The following is a 15942-nucleotide window of genomic DNA, read 5'->3' on the forward strand; positions in this document are numbered from 1 at the left end:
AACTGAAGAGAAATCCCGGCTGATCGATGTGTGAATCGCAACCGATCGAGGCGGCGGTTGAGGAAGATGATGGAGGAGACGAAAATGGTAAGGGAAAAAATGCTCATTTTACACACCGTACCCCCTCTGTGAATATTTTTCATTTTAAAGGGGGCAAAGTATAGGTTTTTAAATGACAGGGGGGGGAAGTGAAAAATCGGATTTTAACAGGGGGATTTTATATAATTTATCCTTTCGGTAAACATTAATCCACCTTGAGCGCTCGTCCAACATCGGTTAGAAGTCGATAGGAGGATCCTCGCACTAGCTCAACCTCGAGCGGCTCAACCGAGACCGGCCACCGCACACGAACAATCATCCAAGACGACGAAAAGGAAGCTTACCTCGTACCTCCAACGGCTCCACCGGGACCACCCACGCGGTCGAACGACCCTCCTACGATCAACTCCAACTAACTAGGGAGAGGGAAGAAAAAGAGAAGCTAACAGCCTCATCCAACCTTTCTATGCATATAAATAGGTTGAGGGTCGGTTGGAATGAACGACACCTTCAAAAGGACCAAACTGCCCGTCACCAACTCACTTTTCCATTTGGAGTACCGGTACTCGGCCTGAATACCGGTACTCGGTCCCTCAATCCGCAATCTCACGCGCTAGGTACCGATACCAGCCCGATGCAGTACCGGTACCTGAGCTCGATGCTGGTACTCAACAACAGGTACCGGTACTCAGCATCAGATAGGCACAAATCCGAGAGCATCCAGTTCTGCAATCTCACTGGGGTACCGGTACTCCTCTCAGGTACCAATATTCAACACTAAAATCCTGCACTTTACAGATTTTAGTGTTAGCTCTCCACTCTCGCACTGCGCTGAGTCCATTTTACGTTCATTTCGCGTCAAAACGACTCTGACTTGTCTCGACCAGACGTGTCGACAAGCCACAGATGCTGAAATCACACAGACCGTTAAACACCAGGGACACTACAAAACGAGGTTTATTTTATGCCCCGAAATGAATTCGGGATGGAAGATGATAAAAAAATTGATTTACCCGAAATAATATTTAAATTATAAAATAATTTTAAAATTTTTTAATATTATTTGAGTTTTAAATAATAGTTCTTTCTAAAAATGAATGTAATTTAAGAGATTATTTTTATGATACTTTTATTATTTTTAAATTTTTTATTACAATAATAAAAATTAATAATATTTAACTTAAATTTTAATTGATGGGGCGGATTTAGGGCACTTGCAAAGGTAGATTTTTAGGTGGGACATATTGTGAGACATCTATTTCACCCAATCACGGTAGCAGATTGGAAGGCGGGGTGGGTTCAGTGTTAGCGGGGCTGAGACCAATCGAGTCTCCCACCTCTAGATCTGCTTTGTCTGCATCCCTACCAATAATACAATTAGTCCTAACGTAAATAAATAGTGACATAATGTCCATTGTAATCTAACGTGGCCTTTTTGCATAAGTTTCTCACGTAGTTTGAAATGGTACAATTTTCATCTCCAAGATGCAACTTCTGTTTTATATTGTGCAACTTAATCTCAAATAGTTTTTAAATAGTACAACTTTCGTCTCAAAAGAATAACTTTTACCTCGAAGACTGAAACTTTTGCTTCAAAGAATACAACTTTCATCTTAAACAGTACAACTTTCAATTCAAAAATACAACTTTTATCTCAAACAGTGTAACTTTCGTCTAAAACAGTGCAATTTAATTTGTCTTCTTCTTTCTTCTCGATAGTTGGTATTCCGAAGTCCCAAATTTGATGCCCATTTGCTTCGTATTTTTAGATAAATTTATTTCTTAAATAATAATAATAATAATAATAATAATAATAATAAACGAAGCAGACAATTTACTTAAAGCTGTCCAAAATATCCGATATACCATACCCGATTCGGACCCTATTCGGACCCTACCCGAATACGAACCGGACACTATAAAAAATGGATAATATACAATTAAAAAAATGTATCCATTAAAGTTTTGGGTATAGGTCCGGACACTTTATACCCATACCTGACTTGGACCCGACCAGAACCCGACCTTTTAATAGGTAGGGTTTGGAAGAGTTTTCAAATCCGGACCCGGAACCAGACTCGGACCTGGACTCGGTGAAACACCCGATAATAAATAAAAAAAAAATCTGAAGTTGAGGAATCAATTTCAATAGAACTTATAAATAAAGGATCTCTGTATATTTTCATCCTAGTGAAAATTCCAGCTCTTTGTTTACTCACTTTTTATTTTTTTATTTTACTTATTTTTTGAATTCTAGCTGTTTATTGCTTGAATCTTTCTTTTGAATAAATTTTATTGGATTTGGTGCAACTAATTAGAACGTGAGTTTTTTATAGTGATAGATTTATAATTTGTCCGTAAACTGTTTAATAAAATTTATAAAAAATATATGCATACGTGTACCCGTACCCGATCTAGACCCAATCTGTACTCGATCCATACCCGATTTTAAGCGAGTAGTATACGGATAGTTACTACCCTGACATGCTTAAGTAGACCCAATAGGTATATTATTAACTTAAGTACTCGGACTCGGACCGAAGACCCAATCCGAAGTTTAATGGGTAGGGTATAGTTTTTTTTTCGTATCCATTTCTTTTTAGGGTATGGGTATAGTATATCAACTATCCAAACCCGATCCGGTCCATAGACACCTTTAAGTTTACTATCTCTCAAAAAAAAAAACTATTATTCTCTGTCTTCAAATTCCTTATTTTTTACTATAAATACATAAATTTTCTACTTGTGTAGCATAGTTTAACTATACTACATTTTTAAGGGTATCCAAATGGGGCCTAATTGGGAAATGGGAACCCACTGAAGTCCTCCCCTTATTTTGGGGGGTTGTGGGGCCCACAAATTTTTTTAGAATTTTTTTAGGATTAATTGCATAGTGCTTCCCAAACTTTCTATTTTGGTTCTTTTTTTTTGTAATTAAGTTTTCAAACCTCTTAATTTCATCGTGATAAATAGCAACCGTTAAAAAATATTTTAGAATTAATGAAATTATCATGCCATCGCCTATTTAAATTTTTTTTGCATGTCAATTTTGATCCCTAAATTTTGCATATTTTTTATTTTAGTCCCCAAAATGTATATAAATGGGCAGCCCTAAAGAAGGCCTTTCCTTATTTTAGAGGGTTGTAGACCCCACACAATTTTTTTAAGTATTAATTTATATAATAATATAATATTTGGTAGCTGAGTCTTTTTACAGTATAAAAAATATCTATTTTGATTTTGAATGTCTTTTGATTAGTCTTATTTTTGTGCTTTTGATAACTACCTACTGATTTTTTCACTAATTTAAAATTTAGGAATCAAATACTTTATTAGTTATATGTTATTTGTAAATTCTACCTTACTGATAATAGAAAAATATCATTTATTTTTCTTAATACTGTAATTAGCTTTTGTTTTATTTTAAACTGATATATTCATTTTACTTATTAAGTTTAAATATTTTTAGAAAAAAATATACTTGAAAAAAATATACTTTAATTTTATTTTATAATTTATTCTTTAATATTTAAACATTCGATACTGTGATAAATAATATTTAAAAATATTAGTGCATAATAGAAAAAAAAAATAATGTCAATAATTATAATAATTTATTGTTATATTGTCTTCCCGCTGTATCGCACAAGGCCCCTTACCTAGTAAATTATGATTATAGGTGATCTTGTGCTTACTAAGCACTGCATGCAACTCAACTACTGAGCCTTTTATCTAAGTTTCCACCATAGTTCATAACCTTTTTAATTTCTGCAATTGGGGTCCTCCCTATAAACCCCTCCTATAAGGGGGAAAAAGAAAAAGAAAAAAGAAAAAAAAACAATTGAATCAAAACAGAAATTGCCACATAACAAGATTCAGTACCAATATGAATAGAACAGATATTACCACCTAACAAGATTTAGTGCCAACATGGTAAACAGGGTTCGGCGCCGACATCGGTTTCGCCAGAGTTAACAATCCCTCTGACTGAAGGGACCTTGATTGAAACAGCTGATCCACATCAGAAGACCCAACTACAATGAATAAAAAGGTTTGACCCTAAAATGAAACTCAGATAAAAGTTGGGGGGCAAATGGTGCAATTATCCTTACTTATCTGAACTCCATACCAACCTGGTTTTAAGCCTCTGCTGCAGGTGAGATGTTTGTAACAGCAATACAAGCTGAGCTCGAAAAGATGCTTCATTATCTCTTTCGATGATGGGGCATCCAAATCTACGGCATGTACGCTTCATAGAAATCAATTTTTTATGATTTTTCGATATTATTTACTTATTGCTTATGTGGTCTCAATTTTCAGTAGCTAATAATACAGAAGTGCAATTAAGACGACTTGATCACTAGCCTAATAATGTCGAAAAATCACGAAATTTGTTTTCTAGGAAGCGCACATGCCGTAGATCGTGTTTAGTGGTGTCGATCGTCAATTCAGATGCCCCAAAATCGAAACTGACGTGAAAGTACCACTCGGAGCCTCTAAAAGTATTCTAACAGAATTCACAAAGATGCATACCTTGCAAGTCCTTCTAGTGCAGATAAATTGTAATCTATTCTGATAAGTTGCTACTATACAATCATTTCCAGAAAAAAAAATTTGTCAATGATGGATTGTCGCCTTTATCACAAAGATTTTAGATGGGAAAGAGACCGTCTCTCGGAAAGAGGAACCAAAATCTCATAGATATTACTAACAACCCCTTGATCGTACACGTTATTCTTAATGACCTCCTCCTCGCTCTGCTGCGGCGGGGCCCGGCGACAGCACACCTTCCATTTGCTCAGTGGAGACTTCCCATCTCTGTTCACCGCATGTGTGCTCGCCTTGAGAGCCACTGCACTTGCCTTCGCCTCATTCAGCTTCTTCTTCCAGCTTATGTAGTCTTGCCACTTAAATGTCTTTTTTTAAAAAAAAAATCCGAGCATAAAAGAACCACTTAGCACAAAATCCAGAAAATATTCATCCAAATTTGTTATCAAAAATGCACTTTAAGCACATGAGGAACATAAAAACACGCACATATGTGTAGAGGGTCGGAGGAGCATAATACTTTCAGGGCCTGTCTGGATGCATGCATATTTTGTTCAACCTATATCTGTTATTTACTCGTGGGGCAAGTGATAATTGGTTACTGAGGATGACAAAAAACTATCTAAGAGGAGCCGAACATGTTAGATGAATCATCTTTCCATGGAATATGATGAATCACTTGTAGGTGTTATGCGTAGGGTCATCAAACACGAGCGAAATAGGGCCAGCTCAAGATTATTATATGTCAGCTCGTGACGAGCTGGAAAAGCCTAGCTCGTGATCATTATTGCAATATAACAAACTAGCTCATGTTCAGCTCGTTTGCTTGATTGATTAGTTTACCAAGCCAAACTAGCTTGCATATTTGCTCGAATTGTTTACAGCTCAAAATTTAAATCTCAAATTCATTAGAGGATTATTATTTCTTTTCATGAAAAACTTAGTCTAGCATTAGATTACAACTTGCAGATGTTAATGAAAATCAAAATCAACCTACAGACGAATCAACAAATTAGCCAATATAAGTGTAAAATATATGTATTCGAGCTATAACGAGCTGAGGACAAGCAAGCTGACCCTAGCTCGTACTCGGTTCGTTATTAAGTTGGAAAATCCAGCTTTGGTTGGCTCATTTATTTAAATGAGCAATTCGATGTTGAGCTTATTTCGAGCCAAACACGAGTTGGCTCGCGAACAGCTAGCTATGTCAGCCCTAGTTAGTAGTTACACGGTATCCGAAAAATCCATGCCCACCGAACTAAAATTGCACTCTTGAAGTTGCAAGAATAAAAGAAACTTTCTAGGGATAACTCATTCCGACATCCACACAGGCCCTTTCTATTGACGATTTTCAACATCATCAGACAATTAAATATTGCATTTGAAAGACACGTGAGCAATGACGGGAAAAAGACAAACTGAATATTACCTCATTGGTTGTTGTGTTTGTCAAGCAGAGATGCACATGGTATCCAAAAAAGCCCGCAAGTAGCATCGCGACTACGACTAAAAATACCGTAAGTAGTATTTGTGTGTTATAGGAACCCAGAAACCACTGCAAAATTAATCAACTACCATTCAACAATGAGAATCTTTGAAAAACCCATGATTTTAATTGACCTTTTCTCTACCTGTACAACATGTGGAAATAAGCCGGAGAATGAATTCTCGATACCATAATAAACTGAAAGGGTAGAGAGAGCGAGAGAGAGAGAAAGAGGCTTTTAAACAAATTAGAATAGATTGATAAAATGAGCCATCTTTCAAAAAGAATTTAACAGTTACCTGTCAAAATGTATATAACCTTGCGTTCTTTCAATTGACCGGCAAGAATGAGCCCAAGGAAGATTGCTCCATACAAGCAAATTAGGATATGCCTGCCGGGCACCAAAGGAAAGGGAAGAAAGAATTATAGAGAGGCTCATGAAGTTAGCAAAGCCAATAAATGTAGAACACGAAAAAAAAGAAAAATCTCTCTGTAGAAAAATATTTATAACAGTATCCATCTAGGTGCATCAAATGCTTTTACTAACTATAATTATTTTGTTTAACAATGATAATCGCTTCCAAGTCTCGAGTAGAAACTGCAAGGGCAGGCTCACAGAAGTAGGTAGACGTAACAATGAACAGGAATTTTGGGCAGTGATTTTGGATATCTATATAACTCAAGGTTAAAATAGAAAGTTTAAATAATTAATTCTTTGAAATGAACAGGTATTTTCAGACATCACAAAATGGAATGACTGACAAATAAACTAGGAGATAGGAAGTAATACTTTTAGCTGTAGTTGACGTCAGAACGAGTAACCGGTACATTATACCACTTTAAGCTGGTTCAAAACTGGAACAAAAATTGGCACTTGGTACTAGCTTTTTTTCTATATCAGTATCAATTTAAACTGGCGAGGGACACGTATATATAAATCAATACAAATGAGTGTACGTGAATACCCTTGAAGGCCAATGTGCTTTTCTAAATAAGGGCTTATTTGGTCCAGTTGGATCTTGGGCAGAAATGTTTCTTAAGATTTGAGAAGAGCTGTTTAAAGAAACTACAACAGCTTTTTTTGTCTAAAGAAATTATCTACCAGCTTACAACTGCAACTAATTCCAGCAGTTTCAAATTAGAGGTTTTGCTTTTAGGACCAATAGCTAACTTTCGCTTGCCCCTACAAACAGAAGCTCCAAAATATGCCTTTCTAGATATGACATTGCCGGCGAGACCACTACGTAATTGTGGACTACATTTGGATATCTCCACAGAAGACAACTTAAGACAACTTAAGACCTTACCAAGGAAATTCAAGGAATTAAGCCCACAGCTAGAAGTGGACCTCCTTATCTTCAAATTAGTTGAGATGTAACAAAGGGAATAATTATCATTCTATTAATAATCGACCAATCCAACATTTTGTTGGGCAGGGATCGGGACTACATTTCATATTTAAAGGACACAGGAGTTACATAGAGGAACACATTGAAGAAAATATCACAGGGATAGTAGATTTAAAATTTAAAACTAATTACGTAGCAACATTCATGCTAGTCATTTGAATCTCGTTATCTAAAAGTGGTAATAACTATCTAAGAAGATGCTATAAAAATTATATAACAACCTAAGCGCATTTTCAGTTGTTTGTGTCTAATGACATGCACTAATAAAGGTGTAAAAAACTACAAGGGAACTGCATTCCACCACTCTTACAAGAAAAGCATTTCTAAAGGCCATTGAAGAATGATCTAATTCATTAAAACTATAACGAAGTACAACAACATTTGAAGGATCTTAGGACTACTATAGCACAAATGCAGAAAAGGAAAAAAAAAATTATTAACAAAAAGGACGGATGAACAGTGCTTAGCAAATTGTTGATCTAGAGTGGACTATTTATTTACATATCCATTACAGTGTTACTACTTTTTTTTGTTACTAGAAAATAAACTAAGAATTAAGAGCATTAAAAAAAGGAAAAAAAATCAAATAGTACTCACCAAAGAAGAAAGGCAATGAAGTACCTGGTATTTTTCTCTCCGATGCAATTATTCTGCAAACAATGAAAACACAGGAAATCATCCTAAACTTCAGAGACACTGCTAGAATTTGCATAGACTCCGTTAAAGAGAAATCACATGTACCATCCATCCACAGTGGTGGTCAAATCGAGCCACACATCTATCGCATATGCTACAGTGCTTAGATCTCGCAGGTCTGCAGATTAATGCAACACCAATCAAGGAGTGAAAAGCAGAGCAGTTGTGACACCATCTATGAAAGGTAGAAGGAGCATTTTACACTAGTACTCTTGTAAAATTTGAATTTTCATGTGAAACCCTTGAAATGCAGTTACTTACGAAAATGCCTTTTCTAAAGGTCCTAAACTCATAAATGACCCAATTCATCCGAATAAGCGGGTTTTCTACTAGAAAAAGTTTTCTAGAGAGTGGCATTTTTGTAAGTCCAAGGATATATGATTACGAATTATCAAGGGCATATATGAAAATCAGAATTTCCAGGAATATATGTAAATAGATAATTTTAGAGGGTGTATGAGTGTGAATATCTCAAAGTTGAATGGACAATCGTGTATACTTTGTAATCTTGCAAGTCGAACATTCTTTCTCTGCATAAATGATGTTATCATACGGATAAGCAGCAAGATATTGAGAAACATTCTCGGCAGTCACAGTTCCAGGATCAGAAAAGCTAGTCAATAGGAAAAGCACAACACCAACACCAACCGCCACCACACTAAAATACCTGCAATTTTCAGATTTAATGTTCAGGACGGGGCTGAGATAGAAAGCCCAATCATTACTGTTGTTGATAGTTACCTGTGAACTTCACCAATATAATGACCAGGTATATATCTGAATGATGACTTTGCAATAATAAAATATGTCATACCAATTATGGCCAGATATCCTAGCTGCATTCAAGATCATAACAGCCATCACTTCTTCATGACATTTGAACAAAGTTAGAAGAGAAAAGTAATTATAGCGTATAAATGGAGTATAACAGTAACACAACTTTTCAGAAATTGCAAGAGAGTAACTCGACATATACTTTCGATTCACAATTTGGCAGATACAAAAAAAGTATATGCATACATCATTAAGCTATCTAGATCAACATCAAAACACTTGATCTTAAGTTGAATAAACCTATCCTCTGTTTTATAAGGTTGTCCGATTTTTACTGTTCATTTCTATGGCCGCTTTATGCACTAGAAAATAATTTTCAAACACCGTAAATTGCAGTTCCTTGAGATTTCAAATACAACATATTGTTTTAGCGGCATAAATCATTACTTGGGTGCCCTATCATTGAAAATGAGTCAAGCACTCCAGCTGCTAAACAGAGCAATCGTTAACTCATGTTAGAAAGCACGAGAAATGAACTAATCAAGTGATATGCAATGTGTATCAAGTTATAACAAAGGCATATTATTTAAATGTTGCTCATCTGTAAGCCATGAGTACGACTCTTGATAACAATTAAATGCTTTTGGGATCTCAAAGCCTGACCATGTGAGCTATGGAAGACTAAAATGACATATCACATGAACAGTAGATTAATGATGTCCTAAGGGCCATACTACTTCGAGGAAGACATAAAGCTTGCGATGCTTTACAATAGCAAAAATCTGAAATCATCTAATATACTTTTAAGGGTTATTTGCATACACGTCCCTGCAAATATAGTGAATTGCGGAAATATCCCTGCAAAACGAAAACTCCATAAGTTGTCCCTGCAAAAGTCGTAATTTATGCAGATATATCCCTCTGATTAACATCTGTTAGAGAACTGTTTATTTTTTAACAGTTTTCATGTGAAATGACCATTTTGCCCTCACAAATATATCCCTCCAAAAGCATCTTCCCCTTCTCTTTCTCTTCCCCTTCCTCTTCGGGCCGCCGGAGCGGATGGCGGCGACGGCGCGGGTTGAGCTCGCCGGCGACGAAGGAGAGGGAAGAGAAAGAATGAGAGGAAGAAAAAAAGGGAAGAGGAAAAGGGAGAGGAAGAGGGAAGAGAAAGATGAAGAGGGAAAGGGTTCGTCGCCGCGCGCCGCCGCTGCATCTCCTCCTTCGCCGGCGACGAAGAAGAGGGAAGAGGAAGAGGAAGAGGAAAAGAAAAAGGGAGAGGAAGAAGAAGAGGGAGAGGGAGAGGGTTCGCCGTCGCCGTCGCATCTTCTCCCTCGCCGGCGATGAAGAAGAGGAAAGAGGAAGAGGGAGAGGAAGAAGAAGGGATAAAAGGGAAGAGGGAGAGGAAGAAGGAGGAAAAGAAAGAGAGAGGGTTCGCCGTCGCCGCCGTCGCTGCCGCCGCCGCCCTCGCCGGCGACGAAGAAGAGGGAAGAAGAAGAGGAGGAAGAAGAAGAAGGGTAGAATCGTAAATTTACGTTATAATTAACCATGGTTAAGTACTTTAACCGTGGTTAACGAAAATTTTCTAACAGTCCTTAACGGCAGGGACATATCTGCATAACTTTAGACTTTTGCAGAGATAACTTATGGAGTTTTCGTTTTGCAGGAATATTTCTGCAATTCACTATGTTTGTAGGAACGTGTATGCAAATAACCCTACTTTTAAATTCATTTTCTTATCAATCCAAAAATTGTGTTACTATGGAATTTGGGGTAATACATGATCCCAAATCCTTATTCTATGACACTTCTAAGTTTATTGAGAATACTGATAGAGATGCCATGGTGTGAACTAAGAATACATTGAGCAAATTTGAGTTCATCAGAAAAGGCAACTACAAAGAACACAAAAGAAACAATAAAATCTCACAATATCTTCTCTTTTTTTTTTTTGCAATCGATACTGATAAGCCAAGATCTTTTTAACAGGCTTAAAACTTTTAAACATTTTAATAACTAAAAATGATGTGCATCATCCTAATCAGCACATGATATAATGTATACCTGATGTACTATGCTTATTAACAATATTCTTTGTAGTTGTTACTAAAAGCTTCAACGTCTATTTTACCATCTGAATTACCTCATTTAAATGTTAATTTAACTATACTATAACCTAAAAGTGAGAAAAGCTAAAAGGTGGTTAGACATGAGCAACAACAACAAAACAAAACAAAAAAAAGAAACAAGAGTGCAAAGATAAAATTTATGAAATCAACGAGCAAAAGAATTAATAAACTAAAAAGAGTGAACAAGAATAGACCTGTAAGATTGGATTTGGCCGCTCACAACAATAGTGCTCAACAGTAAGAAAGCAATCTCTTCCTCTAGAACCAAATATTAACGCTACAAATCGTCTGAAATAGTATGAAAGTATCAGGGTGACAGCTAGAAAACAACTATGACAAGGAGTATATGTAAAAGGATTAAATGCACTGGTACCCCCAAACTTTATCAAGACCCCCCCCCCCTCCCCGGAAGAGTCATACGATCAATCTCTCTTTAAAAGTCAGTTTAAGTGTGAGAAAATGTAGAGCGTCCTAATGGAAGAGAAGTTCCTTTGGTTTGTCGTGTGATTATCAAAGTCCAAAAGATAAAATAAAATGAAAATTATTTACATAACAAGTACAATACTAAAAATGTTTTATCGCCCATATGCCGGGTAACTAGGAAACAACATATGCAAAATGTTTAGCCGATTTTAGAAAGTTAAGGCAGATACACAAGGTTACTAGAAAAGATAGAATAAGAAATAACTATATCTTACACAACTTAGCTCTTGCATCCATGAAGAAAAATTTGCATCAAAGCAGTTAAGTGAATGTGGTAGCGTGCAATGGAGATCACATAGTTTACCAGTAAGATAAACGATTTTCATCATCAAAAAGGTGCTTTAGAAGTAAGGGAAGAATAAAAGCGATATTAGAATAAATACTAAGAAATGATAAGATAATGCATGCTCTAACATTGCTCGAAGAAGAACTAAATGGAAAAAGAGGATCCATGCAACTAAAATCAGTGATAATAATGATTTAAGCCAGTAACGATTAAAAACTTGGCTATATCAACTTTATTCTTCAATTAGACTCGATCGAAGATGAGCATTTCCATCATTGCTGGGTCAGTCAAAGATGAGCATTTCCATCAATTAGACTCGATTAATTGACAATTTTTGGTTGTGGCAAGCAAGAAAAGCATGACCAACATACCCAAATTAGCCAAGGAGGAAAGAAACTTGGATTCAAGAACCACCAAGAAACCCATTTCTACATTAATTTGGATAAAAGAAACTAAAATTTTTGTACTGGGTCGGCCAAAGATGAGCACTTCCATCATTTTGACTCGATTAATCAGCAAAATTCAATCCTCACAACCAAAGAAGAGCACAACCAACATACCCAAATTGAGGATGGAGATGAGATATTGAATTATGATCAACCAAATACAAGCATACCATCAATTAGACTCAATCAATCCACAAAATTCAACTTTAGCAAACAAAAAAAGCACGATCAACATACCCAAATTGGGAAATTTCATTATAGGTCGATCAAACATAAGCATTTCCATCAATTAGACTCTATTAACACACAAAATTCGATCTTGATAACCCAATAAAAGCAAAACCAACATATCCAAATTGAGAGAGGAGATGAGATATAGGATTATGGGTCGATCAAGATAACTATTTCAATCAATTAGACTCAACTTAAATATACAAAATTCAACTGCGGCAAATTCAACTGTGGCAACTAAGAAATTGCATCATGGATCGATCAAACACAAGCATTTCCATCAAGTAGAGTCAATTAACACAAAAATTTTGATCTTAAAAACCAAGAAAGCACAACCAACATATCCAAATTGAGAAATAAGACAAGATATTGGATTATGTATTGATCAAGCTAAGCGCTTCAACCAATTAGACTCAATTTAATATACAAAATTCGACTTCAGCAACCAAGAAATTGCGCTATCAGTTGATCAAACACTAGCATTTCCATCAATCAGAGTCGATTAGCACACTAAATTCAATCTCAGTAACCCACTAAAAGCAAAACCAACATATCCAAATTTAGAAATGAGACAAGATATTGGATTATGTGTTGATCAAGCTAAGCGCTTCAACCAATTAGACTCAGTTTAATATACAAAATTAGACTTCAGCAACCAAGAAATTGCGCTATCGGTTGATCAAACACTAGCATTTCCATCAATTAGAGTCAATTAGCACACTAAATTCAATCTCGATAGCCCAGTAAAAGCAAAACCAACATATCCAAATTGAGAAAGGAGACGAGATATTGGATTATGGGTTGATGAAGATAAGTATTTCAACCAATTAGACTCAATTCAACATACAAAATTCGACTTCGGCAACCAAGAAATTGCGCTATCGGTTGATCAAACACTAGAATTTCCATCAAATGGAGTCGATTAACCCACTAAATTCAATCTTCGTAACCAAGCACAAGCATTTCCATCAATCAGAGTCGAAATTTGACTTCGGCAACCAAGAAATTGCGCTATCGGTTGATCAAACACTAGCATTTCCATCAAATAGAGTCGACTAACCCACTAAATTCGATCTTCGTAACCAAGCACAAGCATTTCCATCAATCAGAGTCGATTAACACACTAAATTCTATCTTGGTAACCAACTACAAGGATTTCCATCAATTAGAGTCGATCAACACACAAAATTCGACCTCGGCGACCACGCGAAACGCACAACCAACATGCCCAAAATCGGGAAAGGGGGGGATTACTAGGGTTTGAAGATGAAGGAAGTGGACTTACAGGAAGTAGTCGTAGGCGCCGAAGGTGAGGAAGTGGTGGATGCGCTCGACGAAGGTGCCCTGGAAAATGGGCCACTGCCCACAGAGGAAGGAGACGACCACGAGTAGCGTGATCAAGCCATGCGCCACCAAAACCCACTGCGTCGCCATTGCCACTCCCCCTATCTCTCTCTCTCCTCACACAGCCTTTAGAGAGATTAAAGAGAGAGATAGAGGAGAGAGAAAAGTAGAGGTAAAGGAGGAGTCAAAAGGAAGAAACGATAGCAAGGAGTGTTCACTTTGGGCTAGAGCAAGGCCTTTTTTTGGGCCTAATTAAGCCCACAAAGATTTGTAATTGCAAATATAGGTTGTTTGGTTTCTCGCCGTCTGCAATAGTCGATGGCGAGAAAAAACATCACAATCTCAAGAAAGGAGGTAGTAGAGCTAGAAGAAGAAGAGGTTGAAGGGCGACGACGGCGGAGGGCAACTACGCTGAGAAAAAATATCACAATCTCAAGAAAGAAGGTAATAAAGGTAAAAAAAAGAAGAGTAGGAGGTCAGGAGGCGGCGGTGGCGGAGGGCAACTACAACGGAGACGAAGGGCGGCGATAGCAGAGGGCGGCGAGGAGGTAGGAGGCCCGAGGTTGATGGAGTTAGAGAGCTCGTGAGTATCAACAGTGGAGTCTAGGAGGAGAAAGTGGTGGAGGATGTAGGGGACAAAAAGAAAGAGGTAGGATGAGCTCTCTGGAAGGATAAAAAAAAAAAAAGAAAAAAAATTCTATTTTGAGCTCATTACTTTGTTTTTTGTTATAATTCTAAAACGTATACAAATAGACTCCTTGTAATATTTCAAAAGTTGTAAAAAATACACTATAAAAAAGTTAGATTATTACTTTGTTTCACGGAGTACCCAAACAGACCCTATTTTTTTATAAAATATAGAAAAAAAATTCCATAAAAACTTGTTTTTCTTAAAACGAAATGGACGGAAAACTATTTCATGAAAAAAAAAATTCTTGAAAAAAATTTTCACTCTTTCAAAGAACCAAATAGCCCCTTAGGAGTTATTTTGTTCATGTTGGCACCACAAAAATAGCACCACGTGAAAGAACGGGCTCGGCCACGTGGACAAAGCAAAAGAAACAAATACGAAGCAACACATGGTACACCTAGAGTTAAGAAAAGGATACCTGAAACGAGAAAATAGTTTTAGGTGGAGTCGAAAACATAGGAAGAAATGGTCGTGGCATAACTCGATAGAATAAGGACGTGGCCGAAATAAACCAACATCCAATAATCGCAGGCAACGATATAAGTAAGGAAATCACACATGCAAAGAGCATCTTTCGCTACATACAAGAGATCACTGCAATTTCAAATCTTATATTTATCTGCTCTTATCGTTTTACTACGAGTAGCATGTTATAGTAGATTTTCTTGTTAGCGTCGTAGATTTTATTGCTATTTTGACTAATCTTTGTAACAATCCCTGCATTCCAAATTTTTTTCTTGAAATATATTGAAGTCACTCAACTCATTCAGCCGAATCGTTAATATATTAGTGTCCGAACTCGGTTAGGAAGATCCCTCCTGAGTCGATCACTTGACTAGCCTGGTGTGCATTCGAGAGTCATCATTAGGAGCCGACCCACCTTCCGAGTCGCTTCCCGAAGAAGAATTTGACCCTGTCACCGGCCCTTCCAGTCTGTGTTTTCGGCTCGCAGCAATTTTTGTCACGCCCGATGGAACACACTTAGATAATCCTAATTTTTGTCTCATGGCTGATGATAACGCAATGACCCTTTGAAATAGGGTTATTCCCAGGCCTTCAAGGAATGACCCGGCTAGTAGCGCCGAAAATGCGATGAGCATCAAGCAGTGTTACCGGCTGGGTGTGAGTGTAGTAGACACTCTGCTCATCAGGAGCCGAGTCTAACTTAGGCACTCGACCAAATGACCTGAGTCCTGCAAACTTTGATCAAAATAGTCATCAAAGTACCGCTCGACTAAACGAAGAAGTATTGGCAGTCATCACGACCTCCAAAGAAAACATTGTTCGAATTGGACAACTAGCGCCAAAATAAGCAAACTTACGGAGGTCCACGAGGACCTCTAACTGCGCCGTTACCACAAAGTCCTATCATGCCGGTGG

The 15942-nt window shown here is 37.0% G+C and overlaps 1 protein-coding gene across 6 annotated transcripts; it reads right to left on the reverse strand.

The window, feature by feature from the left end:
- On the reverse strand, nt 4556–14479 carry LOC109724251 (probable protein S-acyltransferase 17). 6 transcript variants are annotated; one of them, XM_020253005.1, is made up of 10 exons: nt 13813–14479; nt 11276–11369; nt 8920–9014; nt 8678–8845; nt 8224–8353; nt 8104–8132; nt 6373–6464; nt 6219–6271; nt 6017–6142; nt 4556–4955 (listed from the first exon to the last, which is right to left on the reverse strand). In XM_020253005.1, exons 1-10 carry the CDS (start codon nt 13959–13961, stop codon nt 4680–4682), a joined length of 1212 nt encoding a protein of 403 aa, XP_020108594.1. In that variant the 5' UTR covers nt 13962–14479; the 3' UTR covers nt 4556–4679. The 6 variants fall into 6 exon arrangements, with proteins under 6 accessions (XP_020108594.1, XP_020108593.1, XP_020108596.1 ...); XM_020253004.1 differs by having other exon boundaries at nt 8080–8132; nt 13813–14478; XM_020253007.1 differs by having other exon boundaries at nt 8224–8296; nt 13813–14475.

The sequence above is a fragment of the Ananas comosus genome, linkage group 18 (assembly GCF_001540865.1).
Source record: "Ananas comosus cultivar F153 linkage group 18, ASM154086v1, whole genome shotgun sequence".
NCBI lineage: Eukaryota > Viridiplantae > Streptophyta > Magnoliopsida > Poales > Bromeliaceae > Ananas > Ananas comosus.

Bases quoted from the DNA above. Each gene is read 5' to 3' on its own strand.
- LOC109724251 (XM_020253004.1), bottom strand. From the start codon at position 13,961: ATGGCGACGCAGTGGGTTTTGGTGGCGCATGGCTTGATCACGCTACTC. The intron at 8,354-8,677 runs GTATACACGATT...TACCTTTCATAG, and splicing joins TCGACTTGCAAGATTACAAA to ATGGTGTCACAACTGCTCTG. The intron at 8,133-8,223 runs GTACATGTGATT...CATTGTTTGCAG, and splicing joins ACCACCACTGTGGATGGATG to AATAATTGCATCGGAGAGAA.